This window comes from Carcharhinus amblyrhynchos, chromosome 4 (assembly GCF_965287045.1).
Source record: "Carcharhinus amblyrhynchos chromosome 4, sCarAmb.v2.hapA, whole genome shotgun sequence".
NCBI lineage: Eukaryota > Metazoa > Chordata > Chondrichthyes > Carcharhiniformes > Carcharhinidae > Carcharhinus > Carcharhinus amblyrhynchos.
In genome coordinates, this window is record NC_137327.1 from 102,862,984 (window position 1) to 102,884,619 (window position 21,636).

Genomic DNA, 21,636 nt, shown 5'->3' on the forward strand with positions numbered 1-21,636 from the left:
ACGCCATAGGAAAAGAAGTCAATACAGAACATGTCTGGAAGAACATGGCGTGCAGATATTAGGACTTCCCTGAAGAAAGCCTGAGGCTGCCTCTGGAGTTTGGGATAGAGGCCACCAACAATCCTGGATCCTGGAACACCACAGCAGTGCGTGAGGGGAGCATCAATCAGGTGATTCTCCCTGTGTCATCGATGTGTTCTATCCTCTAGGCTCAAAGTGTTCCTGGAGATCCATCTTGTTTTTTTTTCTGGATGTCTATCTCTTTTCTTCAATGGTGGGCATCTTTTCAATATGGCACCCAGATATGACGGCGGGATGGGTGCAATCAAATCTGCCCCTTCACAGAAAATGGCGCTAAACCCCAGGATGCATAATTAATAAGGTAGTGGCAAGAAGATATGGTGTTTTTTTTCCTGTCAGCCTCTAGTGGGAAACACTCCCCTTTTCCACTTTGGCCATGGGACTTTGTTCCAGATGAGAGCAGTCCACCTGCAGTCTCTGGCAGGGTATCACTGACCCAATCTGCTGTCTGAGGTGCAAATATGGACCATCGGTGCAAGGAGATCAGGCCGGGTTAGCATTCCAGCTCACTCTCGGAGGAATGGCAGGAAGTGTTAGTCAGGCTGAATATTGTCATTATTAATTCCTGGTGCCAGAAATAGGAATAAGAGAAGCTGGCACACATTAAGAGATCTGGAAATGTAGTCATGCTTCTGTATTGACTGCTCATCTATGCTAAACCTTCCTATCATCTTACATCTTTTTCATTTTATCACATGTGTGGCCACACCTTAGCAGGGCACGTGGTTAAGGTGCAAAGTACAGAAAAAGCCTTGTCACACATGCACACATCCTCCAAAGACTTCAAGATGACGCATGGCTGCAAAGTGACGCTCAACACTTTGGAGGGTGCGCCATCCTGGCACAGTTGGGCTTGTCGCATTACCTTATTGCTGTTTGTGGGAGTTTGCTGTGGGCATATTGAGAATTGCATTTCCTACGTTACAACAGTAATCACAATTCAGAAGTGCATAATGGGTTGTAAAGCATTTTGGGATATCCTAAAGTTTTGAAAAGTGTTATCGAAATGTAAGTCTTTTTTTTAGAATTTTCCTTATGCCCACAGGGAGACAGAGCAAGAAAGGAAATCCCAGCACTATTTCCAGGGAGCTGTGGATGGTATTCAGTTAAATATTTTTTCTATCGGTGTGAGGTCTTGATGAGACCCTTGCATAAAAGGTGTACAACTACCTTAACGCACAAATAAAGGAGCAAGGAAATGCAACCCAGGAAAATCTTAATGCTGTAACTCCAGTCTGAATTAGTAGAACCTGATAAATACTAAAGGGGCAAAATTGATTTATTGTCGGAAACTGGCAAGAAATGGGCAGCGCCCTTGAAACTTGTGCCTTAATATCTTGGATTGCGGTTTGCTGCGGATTGGGCTTTGAGCCTCACCTATGGGAAACGGTCAAGCTGTGAATGCCAACTGGGCATACAGCCTGTCAATCAGTGCCCTGGGTCAATTCGGCCAACTGTTATGGGTTTGGTTTGCAGGCAACTCATGGAGGGGTGAGGCTGGTGCAGATTGGCAGCACCCTGCACTATCGCTGTGAAGACAAAAAGCGCACTCCTGGTAAGGAAAAATAAACACTAACACTGTCTAGTTTTTGCCACACTTGGCAATGGCATTTTAATCACAGGTATTACTATCAGATTCAAAGGGATTAATCCTGGACACCTGGATACTGCCAACTTGACAAATGAGGGCACTTCAGCTATGCCCTGAGATTATGTGAGCGGGAGCAATTTCCCTCCCCCTGAGAATTTGTCAGGGTTAACTAAAATAATCAGAAAAGGCAGTGCTTCCTCCTTAAGCTAAGCAGGATGAATGTTCCAATGGCAGAGAGTGTAGGTGTCCTAATCGGTAATGACGAGTGAGCAGCAGACTATCATTTCTGGTTCTACTTCTCCACAAAGCAAGCTGCTAATTGGACACGACAGCATGTGGCAATCAGAGGCTAGACATTTCTGTGAAAGGGACAACCCGTGGGTGAGTTATTGGTGGTATCTTGAAGGCACTTTGTGGCAGTGAGATGAGAATCACCTTATCCTCACACAGCTGGAAAGGGGAGACAAGTACAACAAGCGAGGAAACAGCAGCATTAAAAATAAGCGAGAGTAAATTTGAACACAAGCATTCAAAGAGGGTTGTTACACATCTTTGAAGGCTTCGAAACTCCGAACTGTGAGGGCAAATTGTGCACTACTGTAATATGGCAGAGGAATTTTATACTGAGTGTACTATTGGCACTCTGTTTAGTGGGCACGCAGAGGTGATGCCAGTTCAGTGTAGTTTTCAGCTGTGACCCTGGCAGTGATTTCACCAGCTCACCTTGACACAGACTGAATGAGATCAAAAGTTGAGCTTTGGCTATTCTGGAGAGATCTAGTTTGCGTTTTGACTGGAAAAGAGGGGTCAGAAAGTGGGAACCATCAGTTGGAAAGAGAACATGTTCCTCGTTTGCTGTTGAACAGCAGCGCAAAAGAAACGAAGCCACTTTGACAGTACTTTGAAAATGAAGGAAGTTTAATGGCAGCCTTATATCAACAAATCTGGTCAGGCTTTACGACTCTATAGCGGAAACTTATTTTCAAAAAGATTCATTAAAACCGCTCATTAAAAACAGTTGTTTTGTATCCTCCTGCTTTTGACAGTTTAAATAACCTTCATTACTGCAAGTTCCTAATCTGTTAAAGAAATATTAAATCAGAAAGCCTGGTTCATTCTGTTGAAGATTTCGGATACAGATTATTTTGAATGAAAATCTTTTGCGCAGTTTGCACTCTTCCTTTACCATGCACTTGAAAATGTATACTATTGATCTGTTTGGGGATTTATGATTGAGACTGTGTTGCTGTAGGGGATTCAGCACAAATGAGATCTTCAGGCAGTGAGAATAAAGTTATTAATCCCTGAACAAGTCAGTAATGTATTTGCAACTTATCTTGTAAAAGAAAAGCTCTCCCTTTCATCTTTTGTGACCTGCAGTGTTATGCTTCCCATCCCCTCAGTTGCCCAAAGTTCTTGGAAATTCTTATGAAATATTTCTAGTTTCCTTTTACGAATCTTGTTAAATTCACTTTCTGGAAACGTTCAGTGTTATGATCTAAACAATCAGTTCTAATTCCTATCTCGTTTTCAGCCAGCCTTCTTGTGTGCTTTGAAAATCAATTCAAAACAGATCAGATTTTCTTTTTTAATTACCCTTTTTATGGAGGGGGTGGGGGGGCGCATTTCTACCTGAATTTAGTTTTCGGAATGGTGTCATTTGAAATCTTATCATTTTAAAATAAGTACATTTGCACAGATTTAACTTCACTTGGGAGAGAACCTTTTAACATCATATCTGACCTGCTCATTACCAGTACAGTTTGCATACTCTAAATCTTTCCATTCATTTCAGGTCTCTGCACTTCAACATTTGTACAGCCAAGTTGTGTTATATTTCTTGCATTTGTTAGGAAATCAATAGCCATTAAAAAGTCCCTTTAGAGCAATAAAGACATTTAATTTAACATGCTCCAGTAATAAAATCCCTTTGATTATGAATAGTGTTGAATAAAGACTAGGCTCAAATTTGTTGCTCTGTTTTATCTCGACCAAAAATTGACATTAAAGTGTTGACAAGAAGAAGGCATGGTCCAAGTGGCTGTAAAATGTCTGGTTGATTTTTCATCCTGCAAAATGTTTGTTGCTAGAGTTGGCTATTTTTGGTCACCACCTTTAAAGACGCTTTGTTTGGAAGTAACCAAAAATAAAATTAAAACCTACTTTTTTCTTTTCTCCCTTGACAGCTCAAGACCTGGAAGGCCTCCAAAACGTACCCTGAGTGTCACGTTGCCAGAAAATTCTCGCATTATGTCCCATGCAGTCCCAGGTCTCTTATCACCAGGAATCATCTCGCCAACAGGTAATGAAATCCATAAAATCATCAGCACAGACGTTGTAAGGCTCTTCAATTGAAATGAACTAATATTGATTGAATAGGCTTGTCCTTCAGGGGGTTTTATGCTTTGCCAGAGGTTGGAATATTGGATTTTTTGAGTATTCATAAAAACAATATAGCTTTGTTGTTACATTGTTTCAGATCCAATGTCACTTTTGCAATTCATTTGGTCAAGATATATTGCCACTTTCTCGAAGACACAATGAGATTCGTTTAAAAAGTCAAGGAAGGTTCTGTTTCTAAATACTTAAATTTCTGACGGCTTGTGATTTAGTTCTTAAGGTCTTGAATTAATGAACATCTGTGTCTCCATCCATGAAACATATTTAGCACAGTTAGATTGCTTTCAGATACAGCTCTCACAAAGTGAATGTATTGTTTAAAATATTTACTAGTAAGGTGATAATGCATTTTACATGTTCTATAACAACGTATCTGTGACTTTTAAATATTAAATATTGTTTCTGAAAAAAATCCCTTTGCCAGCTTCCTCCAGTTCCTTTCTCTCCCTAATGTGTTGACTTTCTGCCAAATAAAATTGTACAGGGGCAAGTCTCTCTCTGGTATTTTAATAAGTGCCTGGAATTCAAATGTGAGATTTGACAGTGGTCCGTTCAATAATGGGTTACGGTAGCGTGAAACCAACTCTGATCCACCTCTTACGTGACACCCAGAAAGTGTGCTACCAGTAGAGATATAGTGTGTGGGTTTTAGCTGATTCACTGAATTGGGAAAACATTTAAAAATATCGGGCGAATCCAAGATCCCTGACCCCATTCTGGCTGTCACATTTTTGAGAGTGCCTATTAAGGGTATGGGCAGGGTTTGTCAAAGCCTGCAACCAGTACCTCTGACCTGGCTTCTTTTCATGAAGTTGGGCCAGGTTTTTACAAAGTCATGGTTCACCGCCCCTCAGAAGGGTTGTGAACACTTAGTCCACACGAGGAGACCTTTTAAAAGGTAACGTCTAAAGGTCCTCCACATGCCCCCTATGCCAAGCTATATCCTTCAACTGATCCCCTTTGGCCCTCATGCTCCCTATGCATTTCCATGCCCATTGACTCACTATACAATAGATAGAACCAATGAAACCTACAGTGACAGTAGGATGTGTAAAAAGATTTTTCAAAAGTAATTCATTCATAACTTTATACAATGTTTTAAAAGGTCATTTCATTTGAAAGACAATGAAAATATCAACCATCCAGACCCTTTAAAGTATCAATAATAAAAACCATAAACCCTTAAATCTTAAACTTGTGTCAAACAACATTGTGAAATTGACAGCAAAGATCAAAGAGCTTGAGCTGTCAATCACAACATGTGAACTAGGAGCAGGAGTAGGCCATCTAGCCCTCAAGCCTGTTCTGCCTGATCTTTTTGCGTGCTCAGCTCCACTTGCCCACCTGTTCACCATAACCTTGATTCCTAATCTGTCTATCCTTGCCTTAAAAACATTCAGCGAGGTAGCCTCAACTGCTTCACTGGACAGGGAATTCCATAGATTCACAACCCTTTGGGTGAAAAAGTTCCTCCTCAACTCAGTCCTGAATCTGCTCACCCTTATTTTGAGGCTATGCCCCCAAGTTCTAGTTTCGCCCCCAAGTTCTAGTTTCACCCACCAGTGGAAATAATCTCCCTATTTCGATCTTATCTATTCCCTTCATAATTTTATATGTTTCAATAAGATCTCCCTCTCATTCTTCTAAATTCAATGCGTACAGGCCAGTCTACTCTGTGCCTCTTCATAAGCCAACCCTCTCAACTCCGGAATCAACCTAGCTAATCTCCTCTGTACCCCCTCCAGTGTCAGTGGACCAAAACTGTACACAGAACTCCATGTTGTATCTTATACAGCTACAACATAACCTCCCTGTTTTTAATCACCATCCCTCATCCATTCCCTTTGTTGAAACAACTACACCAAAGGGAAAATATCAAGCAATGTTTTTCATGTGGTGCAGTTGTTTCAACAAGGAAAATGGATGTCTGGACTCACCCCTCTCTGCCATCTTGGCAGACATGGGCGAGCCAATCTGAAAATTTTCCCGATTCCCACTACGCGGATAAAAATTCAGGCCTGGATAACAATCAGAAATAGGGGATTTGAGTCCCATCTCTCTTCAACCCAGGGCTCTGAGGATAAGTGTTACAACCTTCCTGTTGTCTTTATTCAGATCAACCAGCTGAACACAGATCGAACCAAACTTAGGATTTCCTGGCCTGTATGACTCATCTTGTCAACTCTGTAAACCGTCCAGATACATCCTGGAAGTTCACGCTCTTGACTATTACACTTTGAGCTAGTCTTCACATTCTGTTCTATGTAAACTATACAGCATCCAAAACTCTGCTGCCCACGCCCTCACTTGCACCAAATGTTATTCATCCTTCACTTCCGTGCTGGCTGGTCTACATTGGATATCATTTAAGTCGCGCCTCAACTCTAAAATTCTCATCTTCGTTTCCAAATCTTTCCATGGCCTTGCCCTCTCTTTTTGTATAATCTCCTCCAGTCCTCTAACTCTACCAGATACCACTGTTCTCATTTTGGTGTTCAAACATCCTTAATTTTAGTTGTTCCGTTATTGATGACTGTGCCTTCGGTTGCTGGCCCTGAGCTCCAAAATTCCCAACCAAACCTTTTCACCTCTCATCATGGCTTTACTCCTTTAAGACATGCTTTAAACTTACCTCTTTGGTATCTGTGTTAATATCCAATGTGGCTCAGTGTCAACGTTTACTTAATAATGCCCCTCCACACTTTCCTGGGATGTTTCAAAGTTTCCATGCCATTATACAAACTGCTATTTTTTTGGTAAGAGGAGAAAACTTACCTCTAATAATAGCACACAGAAGGAGACCATTCAGCCTGTTGTTGGCCTTTATGAAAGAGCTGTCATGATTAATCCCTCATCCCCTGCTCTTCATCCATAATCCAATCATGCCCTTTAGAAAAGACTGAAAGGAGACTCCAAAATCTTCTGTAGTCATCGATAAGGGAACTGAAAACCACTGGATCCAGGAAGTAACTTATTTTCCATTTACTGCTGGATCCAATTTACCTGATTATCCACCCTCCCCTCTCCTTTCACTTTCTGGCTGCAACCTGATGCCAAAGGCCTACCTGCCTGACAGCCAACCAGGCACCAAATCTGGCCAGCTATGGCCAGAAAATAGAATGCAATGATGGCAATTATGCAGATTGTTAAATTCCTTTAGGTTTCCAGATTCGTCACAGTGCAATAAAAGAGGAATTTCTGGAGTGTATACGGGATGGTTTTCTGGACCAATATGTTGAGGAATCAATAAGGGAACAGCCCATCTTGGATAGGGTATACGAACATAAGAACTAGGAGCAGAATAGGCTTTTTGGCTCTTCAAGCCTGCTCCACCATTCAATAAGATCATGGCTGATCTTTTTGTAGACTCAGCTCCACTTATCCGTCTGCTTGCTATAACTCTTAATTCCTGGACTGTTCAAAAATTTATCTATCCTTGCCTTAAAAACATTCAACGAGGTAGCCTCAACTGCTTCACTGCTCAGGGAATTCAACAGATTCACAAGCCTTTGTGTGAAGAAGTTCCTCCGCAACTCAGTCCTAAATCTGCTTCCCCTTATTTTGAGGCCATGCCCCCTAGTTCTAGTTTCACCCGCCAGTGGAAACAACTTCCCTGCTTCTATCTATCTATTCCCTTCATAATCTTTTATATTTCTGTAAGATCTCCCCTCATTCTTCTGAATTTCAATGAGTATAGCCCCAGTCTACTCAGTCTTTCCTCATAAGCCAACCCTCTCAACTCTGGAATCAACCTAGTGAATCTCCTGTATAACCCCTCGAGTACCAGTATATCCTTTCTCAAGTAAGGAAACCAAAACTGTACACAGTACTCCAGGTGTGGCCTCCAGTTGCAACATAACCTCGCTGTTTTTAAACTCCATCCCTCTAGCAATAAAGGACAAAATTCCATTTGCCTTCTTAATTACCTGCTGCACTTGCAAACCAACTCCTTGAGATTCCTGCACAAGGATACCTTGGTCCCTCTGCACAGCAGCATGCTGCAATTTTTTACCATTTAAATAATATTTTGCTGTTATTCCTACCAAAATGGAGGACCTCATATTTACAAACATTGTACTCCATCTGCCAGACCCTCACCCACTCACTTAAACTACCTGTATCCCTTTGCAGACTTTCAGCATCCTCTGCACACTTTGCGCTGCTACCCATCTTAGTGTCATCTGCGAATTTTGACACACTACACTTGGTCCCCAACTCCAAATCATCTATATAATTTGTAAACAATTGCAGCCCCAACACTGATTCCTGAGGCACACCACTAATCACTGATTGCTAGCTAGAAAAACACACATTTACCCCCACTCTTTGCTTTCTGTTAGTTAACCAATCCTCTATCCATGCTAATACATTACCCTTAACACCATGCACCTTTATCTTAAGTAGCAGTCTTTGGTGCGATACCTTGTCAAATGCCTTTTAAAAATCCAGATAAACCCCATCCACAGGTTCCCCATTGTCCACTGCACATGTAATGTTCTCAAAGAATTCTGCCAAATTAGTCAAACATGACCTTCCTTTCATGAACCCATGCTGCATCTTACCAATGGGACAATTTATATCCAGATATCTCGCTATTTCTTCCTTGATGATAGATTCAAGCATTTTCCCTACTATAGAAGTTAAGCTAGCCGGCCTATAGTTACCTGCCTTTTGTCTACCTTTTTTAAACAGTGGCATCACATTTGCAGTTTTCCAATCTGCAGGAATCACCCCAGAGTCCAGTGAACTTTGGTACATTACCACTAATGCATTTGATTTGTTATTTCTCCCACCATTTCTTTTAGTACCCTGGGATGAATTCCATCAGGACCAGGCAACTTATCCACCTTTAGCCCCATTAACTTGCCCAACACTACCTCTTTCGTGATAATGATAGTCTCTAGGTTCTCACCTGCCATAGCCTTCCTGTCATCAATTTTTGGCATGTTATTTGTGTCTTCTATTTTGAAGACCGACACAAAATACCTGTTCAATGCCTTGGCCATTTTCTCATTTCCAGTTATTACATCCCCCTTCTCACCCCCTAAAGGAATGGTGTTTACTTTAGCCACTCTTTTTCGTTTCATATATTTGTAGAAACTTTTGCTATCTGTTTTTATATTCTGAGCTAGTTTACTCTCATAATCCATCTTTTATTTATAGCTTTTTTCATGGCTTTCTGCTGACCTTTAAAGATTTCCTAATCCTCTAAGTTCCCACTAATCTTTGCCACTTTGTATGCATTTTCTTTCAATTTGATATCCTCCTTTATTTCCTTAGATATCCATGGCTGATTATCTCCTTTTTTACAATCCTTCCTTATCGCTGGTATATGCTTTTGCTGAGCACTGTGAAAGATCGCTTTGAAAGTCCTCCACTGTCCCTCAATTGTCCCACTGTAAAGTTTTTGCTCCCAGTCTACGTTAGCCAACTCCTCCCTCATCCCTTTGTAGTCTCCTTTTGCTTAAGCATCAAGACACTGGTATTGGATGTTACCTTCTCACGCTTCATCTGTATTTTAAATTCAACCACACTGTGATCGCTTTTTCCAACAGGATCCCTAACTGTAAGATCATTAAATATTCCTGTCTCATTACACAGGATCAGATCCAGGATAGCTTGCTCCCTCCATTACATTCTGTTCAAGGAAGTTATCGCAGATACATTCTATGAACTCCTCCTCACGGCTGCCTTGACTGACTTAGTTTGACCAATTGACATTTAGATTAAAATCCCCCATGATAATTGCTGTACCATTTTTACATGCATCAGTTATTTCTTTGTTTATTTCTCATCCCGCCATGATGTCATTATTTGGTGGCCTTTAGATTATGCCTATCAGTGACTTACTATTTCTAATTTCCACCCAAATGGATTCAACCTTCTTTTCCATAGAACTTATATCATCTCCCATTACTGCCCTGATGTCATCCTTAAATATCAGTGCTACAACACCACCCTTACCATCCTGTCGGTCTCTCCAAGCAGTTTGATACCCTGCATATTCAACTCCCAGTCGTGACCATCCTGCAACCATGTCTCTGTAATGGCCACCAAATCATATTTGTTTGCAATGATTTGCGCTGTCAACTCAGTTTACCTTGTTTCGAATGCTACGAGCATTCAGATAAAGTGCCTTTATGCTAGTTTTTGTACCTTCTTTTTGAATTCTAACACTTCCATTAATAACATCTCCTGAGTTATCCTTTTTAACTTTTTTCCTGATTTTTGATGTTGTTGGAACCTGCTCCCCACATTTTGTCCTTGCTCCATCCTTCTCGGATTCCTTACATAGGTTCCCATCCCCCAGGCATATTAGTTTAAACACACTACCTTGAGGTCTGAGTTCTTAACTTTCTTCCTAGCTCCCTGTATTCTGCTCTTAGAACCTCATCCCTTTGTTTACCTATGCAATTGTACTAATGTGTATCACAACCACTGGCTGCTCACCCTCCCCCTTCAACTGCGCAATGAGAAATGATTAGTTGGCAATCTGGTTATGAAAGAACCCTTGGGAATAAGTGATCATAGTATGGTAGAATTCTTTATCAAAGTGGATAGTTGGTAGTTGATTTTGAGACCAGGGTCTTGAATCTCAGTAAAGTTAACTATGATAGTATGAGGCATGAGTTGGCTGTATTGGATTGGGAAAATTACTGCAAGGATGGTGTACAGGCAATGGCAGGCATTCAAGGAACAAATAGGTGAACTCCAAAAGTTGTTTATTCCTATTTGGTGCAAGAGTGGATGGGGAACTGAGGTCAAAGTATGGCTTTCAAAGGAAAGTAGAGATAGTATTATATTCAAAGAAGAAGCATACAAATTGGCAAGAGAAAGCAATAGACCTGAGGATTGGGAGCAGTTTAAAATTCGGTAAAGTTGGACCAAGGGATTGATTTAATAAGGGGAAAAGAGAGTATGAAAGTAAGCTCATAGGGAACATAAAAACTAACTGTATAGGTTTCTATAAGTATGTAAAGAGAAAAAGATGCCAAAAACTAATGTAGTCCCGTACAGTCAGAAATGGGAGAATTCATAATGGGAAACAAAGAAATATCAGAGGATCTAAATTCATGCTTGTCTTAATTTGTGAAGACAGAAGCAATGAATAATGTACTGGAAGTTCTGAGAGAAACCAGTTTTATTGAGGAGCTGAAGGAAATCAGCTTTTGTAGAGAAATGGTTTTGGGGAAATTAAGGGGACTGAAAGTGAATAATTCTATAGGGACTAATAAGTGGCCCTAGAAATAGTATATGCATTGGTGATCATTTTCCAAAATTCTTTGGTCTCTAGAATGGTTCCTGCAGATTGGAGGGTTAACTAATGTAAGCTCGCTATTCAAAAAGGGAGGTAAAGAGAAAACAGGGAACAATAAGACCAATTGAGTCCATTATCAAGGATTTCATAGCACAGCATTGAGAAAGCAATGGTATAATCAAACTCAGCGTCGATTTACGAAAGGCAGTTCATGCTTTACAAATCTACTGGAATCCTTGGAGGGTGTAACTAGTAGGGGTGATCAGGGAGAACTAATGGATGTGGTTTGTTTAGACTTCCAGAAGGCTTTCCACAGTGTCTCGCATGGCAAATTACTATGTAAAATTAAAGTATGTGGGATTGCGGGTAGTCTCTTGACATGGATAGAAAACTGGTTAGCAGACAGGAAGCAAAGAGTTGGAATAAATGGGTCTTTTTCCTATTGGAAGGCAGTGACAGCAGCATGATTAGCACTGCTGCCTAGCAGTGCCAGTGACCCAGGTTCGATTCAGCTTTGAGTGACTGTGTGAAATTTGCCTGTGCTCCCTGTGTCAACATGTATCATCTGGATGCTGCGGTTTCCTATTACAATCCAAAAATAGGCAGATTAGGTGGATTGACCATGCTGAATTGCTCTTCAATGTTCCAAATGTGTAGGCAGATGGAATAACCACAGAAAATGAGTGGGATTATGGGGATAGGGCAGGGGAGAAGACCTGGGTAAGAAACTCTGTCAGAGTTGGTGCATTCTCAATGGGCCAAATGGCCTCCTCTGCACTGTAGGGGTTCCATGACTAGCGGGGTCCCGCAGGGATTTGTGGCAGGATCCCAACTGTTAACATTATATATTAATGATTTGGAAGAGAGAACTAAATGTATTATCCCCAGATTTTCAGATGATACAAAGTTGGATGGGAGGCTGAGCTGTGAGGAGGATACAAAGATGATGTGGACAGACTGTGAGTGGGCATATGCATGGCAGATACAGTATAATGTGGATAAATGTGAGGGTTTCCACTTTGATTGCAAAAATCGGAAGGCAGATTATTATTTGAATGGGTGTAAATTGAGAAAGGTGGATACTCAGCGAGACCTTAGTAAACTCATTATCAGTCACTGAAAGTAAGCGCACAGATACAACAGGCAGTAAAGAAGACAAAGCATAAGTTGGCCTTTAGAGTGAGAGGATTCGAATATGGGAATAAGGATGTTTTGCTGCAATTGTACAGGGCATTGGTGAGGCCACACCTGGAGTATTGTGTGGAGTTTCAATATCCTTATCTGAGTAAGGATGCTCTTGCTATAGAGGGACTGCAGTGAAGATTTACCAGGCTGATTTCTGGGATAGCAGGCCTGCCCTATGAGGAGAGACTAAATCGGTTAGGATTATATTCACAGGAGTTTGGAAGAGTGAGAGGGGATCTCATAGGAAATTCTAGCAGGGTTAGATAGGGTAGATTCAGAAAATGTTCCCAATGGTGGGGGGTCCAGAACTAGGGGTCATAGTTTGAGGATAAAGGGTAAACTTTTTAGAACTGAGGTGAGGAGAGACTCATATGAGGAGTCATTTTGGATAGTATTCATTGGAGTTTAGAAAAGTGACAGGGGATCCCTTAAGTTTTAAATTCTAACAGGATTAGACAGGGTAGATTCAGGAAGAATGTTCCCAATGGTGGAGAACCAGAACTAGGGGGTAAACCTTTTAGGACTGAGGTGAGGAGAAATTTCTTCACCTAGGGATTGGTGGAATTCATAACCATGGAAAGTAGTTGAGGCCAAAATTTTGTGTGATTTCAAGAAGGAATTACATATGGTTCTTGGAGCTAAAGTGATGGGGGTGGGGGGGAAGGTGGAAATCAGAGTATTTAATTTGATGATCAGCCATGATCATAATGAATTGCAGAACAGCCTCAAAGCGCCAAAAGGCCTACTCCTGATTCGATTTTCTATTTATGTTTCAAAGCATCTATCTCACTCTGCTCCTGTCCTGCCTTTGCATTAATATTCACTCCATTGTTATTTCGTAACTCAAGAAAATTAGTGCCCTCAGTGTAAATCACGTCTAGGGGAGCTTTCAGAATGTTATCACTGTCAAGCTGATCATTAATAAGTATAATCCTGAGATGACACTATTAGTCTTGGCCCACAGATGCATTTCCCGGCAGCCGTAGCTCAGATGTCATCACTCTTACCTCAGAGTCAGAATGTTGTGGGTCCAAGTCCTACTCCAGGCCTTGAGCCTGACAATCTAGGCCAGAGATTGGCGACCTGAGGCCCCAGAGCTGCAATCAGCTCCTTTATATCCCATTTGCCGTTCCCAGACTTTCAGGGCTGGTTCTTATTTCCATGGGAAAAAGATCTTGAAACAACAAGGAAGAAAAGATTGTCAACTTAGCAAACTGGAAGGTAACAAAGCTTTCCTGAGGGACTCAAATATTAATAGTTATGATAAATTTAATGGTTTCAAATGATTTTCTTAATGAAAAACAGCATCGTGCTTGAAGTAAAGCTGTTTGGTTGCATGTCTGTGCATTTGTATTAAATAAGTCCTTGGGTTTGAGGATCAAATTTTATAGTTGTGCCATAAATATTTCCAGTTTTGCTGAAAACAATAAATTATTCTAAATAGGCTATTTTTGTATCATGAGAATCAATGGGCTGGAAAATTGTCTTTGTTCTAAATACTTTGAGTAAAAAAATACTGTTTTAAATATGACCCTACAAATTTTAAATAAAAAAACATAATTCTCTTTATTACAAATTCTACTTTAAAAACATAAAGACAAAAAAAAACCTTCTCTTGCTTTGGTAGGTAAATCAGTTATTGATGTTTCATTCCAAGAAAAACAATGATGCTTTGCTAATTGTAATCCATTTTTATTTTAAGCAGATTTCTTAGCGCTCTTCAAGTAAAAAAATCATTGCCAGCCCCTGATTTAAGGTTTATTTATTAGTCACAAGTAAGGCTTACATTAACACTACAATGAGTTTACTTGGAATTCCCCTAGTCACCACAGTTCGACTACTGTTTGGGTCAATGCACCTAACCAGCATGTCTTTCAGAATGTGGGAGGAAACCTGAGCATCTGGAGAAAACCCATGCAGATATGGGGAGAATGTGCAAACTCCACACAGACATTAACCCAAGCCAGGAATCGAACCCGCGTCCTTCGCTGTGTGATGCAGCAGTGCTAATCACTGTGCTATCGTGCTGCTGGAGTGTCAGATAAATAAAATGCAGTGCAGTGATGTGCTGAGGGGGTGCTGCACTGTCAGGGTCACTGTCAGCCTTTTGGACGAGAAATTAAACTCTGCCCTCTCAGCTGGATGTAAAAGATTCCACTGCACCACTTTGAAGAAGAAAGAGGTGTTTTCCCCTGTGTCCTGGGCAATAGCTATCCTTCAACCATATTGCAAACACAGATTATCTGATCATTTGGGTGGTACAGTGGTAAGCACTGTTGCCTCACAGCATCAGGGACCCAGGTTCGATTCCCAGCTTGGGCCACTGTCTGTGTGGAGTTTGCACACCCTCCTTGTCTGTGTGGGTTTCTTTCAGATGCTCCAGTTTCCTCCCATAGTCCAAATATGTGCAGGTTAGGGAAACTGGCCAACAGGTGCCAGAGTGTAGCGACTAGGGGATTTTCACTGTAACTTCATTGTAGTGTTAATGTAAGACTACTTATGACTAATAAATTAACTTTAACTTAACATTACCACATTGGTGTTTGTGAAAGATTAGTTTATGTATATTAGCTGTTACCATTCGTGCATTACAACAATGTCTATGTTTCATGAAAGATGCTATATAAATGCAAGTCTTTATTTCTTTCAGTGTTAAAAGGGGTGTTTATCATTTTCTCTAGTACACCGGGTTAAATAACAATTCTGTGCTAAGTTATTACAGAACAATTCTGGTTTGTAAAAGCAATTCTTCCTTTTGTAGTGAAGCAGTGCAACAGTCTAGGTTTTCAGGACCAGGTGCTCAGGTGCTGTTGGGACTCATTCAGACTAATTGCTGTGCTGAGACTCCTTGCAAAGCCACTTTAGGTGTCTAAAATTAGTTTTACCAGAAGTTAAAACATTGTAGCAGCAGGTTTGCTTGGCAAATAAGTGACACCATCAGGGTATGGATTGTGCCAGTAGATGCTGTTCTGTTTGAGCTTTATAAGGTGCTTGCAAGACAGCCTACAGAGTTGCAATGTCCCTTTTGTTTCACGTATAAGACAGCGATCTTCTTTAGTGTCTGTTTCTATGAGAGGCTTTCACTCAACTGATCTTAAGATGCTTGTCTTCAGAGGAGACGTCATGGCATGGTCACAATGACAACAGAAAGCCAGAGGTGTCAACCAGACTGGTTACATTGCAAAACCTCCCCCTTTCCCTAGTGAATAAAACATATTTGTATGATCCTGTGTGAATGTGAGTTACCCAAGTTTCCTACTATGCATCCATAGTTCTCATGCATTTACAACTGTTTGTTCCAATAGTCAGCCACTGAATGGTTCATGTGCATGTGACATTGACTGTACATCTGGGCGATGGTCCTTATTCAAAGGCTGTCATTCCCCTGGCTTGTGTTGCTTTATTGTTCCATTGCAGTTCTAATGGACTTGTGGACCTCTAGGTTTGATGGTAGTTCTGTACTCAATACAGCTGAGATCCCTTCTCCCCGATTGGACAATTGCTGTGAAGGAGTAACTTTAATAGTTGAGCATAAATGCCGAGGTTATACTTGAATATTGGCTCGAGTTTCTTCAACTCCCGCTTTGAGTTGCCAATTTAGCATCATTCTCTCCTCCTGGTACCTTTTTCCTGACCTCGCACGGTTCGGTTCATTGAAGACTTCAGTTTATCATACTTTTTCAAAGGTATCAGCTCAGCTGGAATCTTGCTCCAGTTCGGTGATGATCTGAACATTTTATTGTAGAGCATTTGCCTTCTGACCATACATCTCAGTGCACTGGCATGGTCCAAAATCATTTATATGAATAATGTCTCTCTCTCTATCCCTGCAGTCTTTCATTTCCCCCTCTCCGGGTCCTTTTCTGTCCTTATTGTTGTGTCTTTTGTTACAATTTCTCTGTTGGCACATTAAGGCTTACCTGTCCAAGCTTTAGACTTGCTCCAGCTGAGATCAGCTAGTCATTGTGTCCCTCGATGGTCTGGAACTCTAGATCTTCCTTCTTGCCATTGCATTGTGCAGTCAGTTTAAATTGTCCTCTCAGGATGAGTATCAACCCACCTTTATCCTCAAATTTACTTCTGAAGGCTTCACTGTTGGATTGCCATGTTGAGTCGCTTTGCACAGTTCAGTGAAGGTCATTATGTTGCAAGATGCAACAGTGGTCTATTTGACATTTCTTATTTGCTTGAAAGTCGCTGTCTGGGGCCATCATTGTAACAGACACAAACCATTTGCCTCCTATAAGCTTGATGGAACCAACCTGTTGTGTTGTTTACAACAGTCTTCATCAGATTCTTCTGCTGAAATCTCTTTTGTGGCATCTTATTCTGCTATTTCCTGCAAAGTCCTTGAAATGATTTTGCTTCTTGTAGCTATAGCTGCCAAAATCCTACTGGTGTTTATGCTGGTGAGATCTTACGGTCCTGCCAACAGGGCACCCCCACCACGGGTTTCCTGTTGGCAAGGGGTGTATTCAATGGGAAACCTCATTGACAACAGCAGGACCGTAAGATCTTGCCACCAGCGAACAGCATACCACCTCCTTCCATCATGAAACCTGCCGCAGAGAGGGAGAAAAATACCACCCTGCCTTCCACATGTTGGACAGTCTTTCTTTTCCTATCCCTTCTGCCCTCTACAATACTTGCATCCTGCCCTTTGGGATTGTTCATCTTATTTGGCTTAGACTGATTCTCAGCATAATGTATCTTCTGATTTGCTCTGCCATATATTTGCTGTAGCAGGCTTTTCACAACCTCTGCATTTTGTCTTGCCTCATAGTATCAGTTTCTCAGTTTGTTCTTACGTAACTGTCCCCCCATGCCTAAGACTTTAATCAGATGTCTTTAATTAGATCATCTTTTAGCTGTTCAAATTCACATAATTCTGCTAATTGCTTAACTGCCATGGCATACATTCAGTGGCCTCATTTTCACACTGAACCCTAATGTTGACTACATAACATTCATATGTAAAATTCACTCAGGGTTCAAGGCTTTCAAAATCTCTGTTATCTTCTTTTCTTGTTTGTCTGTTAGATTTAGGTCTACACTTTGTAGCAGCCCCTACTCAGCAGTGTTGGAGTGCAGCTACTCTCGTCGGTTCAGCCTTGTTAATTCTGTTGCAGTGTCATAGATTTACCATTGTAAGTGAAGAAAAACTGCCAATTTGGCCATGACTCATTTTTCAACTAGACTGGATTGGAACACTTCCTGTAGCCGTTTTTAGCCACTCAGTAGTTTAATTTTAAATTAGAGTGAAGAATTCAGTGACAAAAGAACCTAGGCTTTGATGGCTTGATAGCGCTTGAAACTTTTCCAAAGTAAAACAGAATTTTTTTTTTGAGGGATTGAAAATATTTTCGTATTTGTTTTGAGGATAAGATTTTACAGCCGCAACATTAATGTTCCTCATAAAGCTGGAAACATGGAATTGTTTGTGTGCCTTGGAAAAAGTATTAGACTTGATGTTGGAGTTGCTAAAAGCCCCAGCTTTTGTTAGGGGATGCACAAGATCCAACAATGGGCGGCACGGTAGCACAGTGGTTATCACTGCTGCTTCACAGCTCCAGGGACCTGGGTTTGATTCCCGACTTGGGTCACTGTCTTGTGTGGAGTTTGCACATTCTCCTCATGACTGTTTGTTTGGGTTTTCTCCGGGTGCTCCGGTTTCCTCCCACAGTCCAAAGATGTGCAGGTTAGGTTGGTTGGCCATGCTAAAATTGCTCTTAGTGTCCTGAGATGCGTAGGTTAGAGGGATTAGTGGGTAAATGTGTAGAGATATGGGGTTAGGGCCTGGGTGGGATTGTGGTCGGTGCAGACTCGATGGGCCGAATGGCCTCTTTCTGTACTGTATGATTTCTATGACATTTCTATCCATGAGTTTGGTCATCCTGCACTGTTACACAAATGGAGGGCCTGCGAGTTCAGTGCTGGCATTCATTACTCTGGCTCTCTTCCACTTCCAAGAAGAATTAATCTTCAGAGATCTCACAATCAGATGAAGGGAAAGAGAACCAGGCACAGATGGAAGAAATGGGGAAGTGAGAAGATAGAAACCAGACACTGTTGAAGCCATCTTTCAAGCTGCACCAAATGATGAAGTGTGGCTTTGGTGTTAACAATAATGCAAATAGAAGCCATGTTTCATTACCTGTTCAAGCTGTTGGAACATTTTAAACGCACTGAATGTTGTTCACCATGTCTCCAACTATCCGAACGCATTTTAATGTTGCCAAGAGCAGCTGACAGTCAGACATCTTGAACAATTAAGATAAGATTGTTGGAATGGTTGCCCTCCAATGTGACAACTACTTGAGTTGCACAGAAATCACATTATAAATTAGGGATAAGCTCCTTTATGTGATTTTCCTATAGGATATTATGCATTCCAAGGTCATGAATAGTGATACCAGAGATTGCAGGATGTCAGAATGGGGGACAATTGAAATGCTTTCTTCTTTTGTACTCAGGGATTTAGCTGTTTTCAAAATGTATCATTCCCTTATCTCTTGTGATCCCATATTCCTGTGAATTCCTGTGAATTCCTGTGAAAAATCATGGAAATGCATCAAACATCTAGGTGGGAATGGGTTAACATACTGCAGTGTTCTGCAAGTTGTGACTTAAACTTAATAAAAAATACGCTTTTCTAAAATTCAATATTGCTACCCTAAAGCTGCTATATATGAAAAAAGGTGACTTATCCTGGGCTGCTAAGAGCACTTCTACCTACTTGCTGTCATTGTGATAAATGACACTTCCCATAGTGTCTGTGCTCCATCTGGTTTGCCCCAAAATAACTGAAGAGAATTTGTATTGTGCAGTTCTTACACATAAAAATGTGTGTCTGAAAACTCTTGATGCAAATTGCACAACAGACAAGACTGTGGTCTACGCTGAGACTGGTACAGGTACGGTGACAACCTTCATCAGCTTTTAAAGCATTGAAAGTGTGTGTGCTCTGATGTTATTAAATATGACAAGGTCACCTTTAATTGTTAATGACAGGGCTGTGCCTAATCATGCACTTGCACCTCATAAATCCAGCTGCAAACTGTGCTGAATAGGGCAAGCTTCTTTTTTAAAAAATTAAGGGAGATCAGAGTTGATTTGAAGCATTTGAACTTTTTAGTTAGTGACCCAAGTTTACATAACTTGATAACTGCTTGAAAATTAGAATTATTTTTAACTCCATGAAGGTTCGACAATATTTTGTTCAGTATTCTTCAACTGCAGAGCCACAATCCTTATTTTCAGTAGCCTAATACCTCCCATTTTATAAATCAAAAATTATCTGTTGATTAAAATGCTTTGGTACCACTGAATCTTCCAGACTTGGAAAGCCCCAGATTCTGCCTTCCATCGATATTGAATTAGCTAAGCCCAGCTGAGTTGGACTCGTATAATAGGTTCGGGTGGAGGAAAGAATTAGTCAGGATTCATAGCTATGACTGTAACACAATATTCTGCACCCTTTCCTTTCCTTCTCTATGTACGGTATGCTTTGCAACAAACAATACTTATCACTCTATACTAATACATGTGACAATAATACATCAAATCAAAAATACCCTTGGTCGCTACTTACTGGCATATACCTGAGAGGTGCCGAAATTGGGCTCACTATGATACTTTTGCCTAGCAGTTGAAGAATAGGAATTTCTGCTGATCATGTCACCAAATGTAGTCAAATCCTTTTCTGTTTAACCTAAGGTATCACAGAATTATCCACTGGAGTTAGAGACCGGTGGGCACAACAATCACCTTATAGTGCCAGTTCAAAGGGAGGAATCTGATCCAGATCCTGCAATGTGAAATTAGTCTAATATTATCCCAATTTGCAAAGGTTTCCGAGTGTGATGAAATGAGTTGAAGTTAAAATTTGCACAGTTTGTAGTAGTCTGTGCACTTTATGAACGGTTTGTTTTGCCTGTATAGCGTGCAAGAAGCAATACTTTTCACTATATCCCAGTACATGTGACAATATTAAATCAAATCAAATCAGAAAAACTGTTCACGTTACTTGCATTTCGCTGCACCCAACTAGTCTCCTGCAAGAGATCTTCTGTATTTCAAGGTGAACAATTGAAAAAGAAAACAATGGCATTCTCACAAATGGCCTGCAACTTGGTCACAAATGATCCAAGTACAATGAGTCGAAATACAATCTCTGGCAAATAGTCTTTGGTAATGGTTTGCTGGTCCCTGTAATTTCATTTAAGTCAGTTTTGTGCATAATTATATTTGGTTAGTTTAAATTTCATTTTAACTTTGTACGCCGTGATGGAAATGATTTTATTGCAGCTTGCAAAAAAAAAACAGGGACAGAAGGAGTTAATAACTTTGTTAATAAAATCTCTGTGGAATGGCAGGAAACATGTTGATGTGTTGTACTCTTCAACAGATACTCACTACTCAACAGATTAGGATTGACTTGGCCTTTCCCAGCACTGAGCAGGTGACTTGATTACATATAAATCAAGCATAAAATGTCCTGTTCTGGGCGGTGAAGTGAATCAGTCAAATTATCGAGTGGCAAAACTAATTCTGTGCCTTGGGCCACAGAAGCTGCCAGTTCCTATAAGTCAGGCCTTCACTCAGTGTAAAATTGTTTTTATTTTATTCTGTTTCATTTAATATGGCTATTCAAGCTAATCCATGCAGTAAACCTGAGCCTGTAGATCTGTCAGAACTGTTCCAGTTACCAGTCTCACCACAGTAAGTAGCAAGTCCCTCAGAATTAGGCCATTAGTGCAACCAAGAACTACTTTACATGAAACAGTAATCACTAACTTACAGTCTATTATTAGATTAGCTTCATAGGGATTGCTTTCCTTTGCTGTGTGCTGATGCATAAACGACATGTTATTCCCATATAAATCTGATGGCAGAGCAGCTCTGACATGATGTTCCTATTCTTAGATTCTACTCACAGACTCTGTTTTGATTACTGCATAATTTTATGCTAGCATCCTAAATGCTTACTCTACAGCGTTCACAAACAGCATCATTGCTGCATTAGCATTTTCAATCTGAAATATCTTATCGATTAAGTCATGCTGCTCGCATGTGCATACAATCTTGTCACTGGGATTTTTAGCCTGGATGAGTGTGTCAC

At 40.7% G+C, this 21,636-nt stretch overlaps 1 protein-coding gene across 4 annotated transcripts in view; it reads left to right on the top strand.

Moving 5' to 3' along the window:
* The window catches only part of dacha (dachshund a), a 375,878-nt gene that overhangs the window by 174,324 nt on the left and 179,918 nt on the right, over positions 1-21,636 (top strand). For all 4 annotated transcript variants that reach the window (XM_080187709.1, XM_080187712.1, XM_080187710.1 and 1 more), the window contains exon 2: positions 3,859-3,974. In XM_080187709.1, the coding sequence (XP_080043835.1) occupies positions 3,859-3,974 (116 nt within the window). The remainder of the gene's footprint in view (positions 1-3,858; positions 3,975-21,636) is intronic.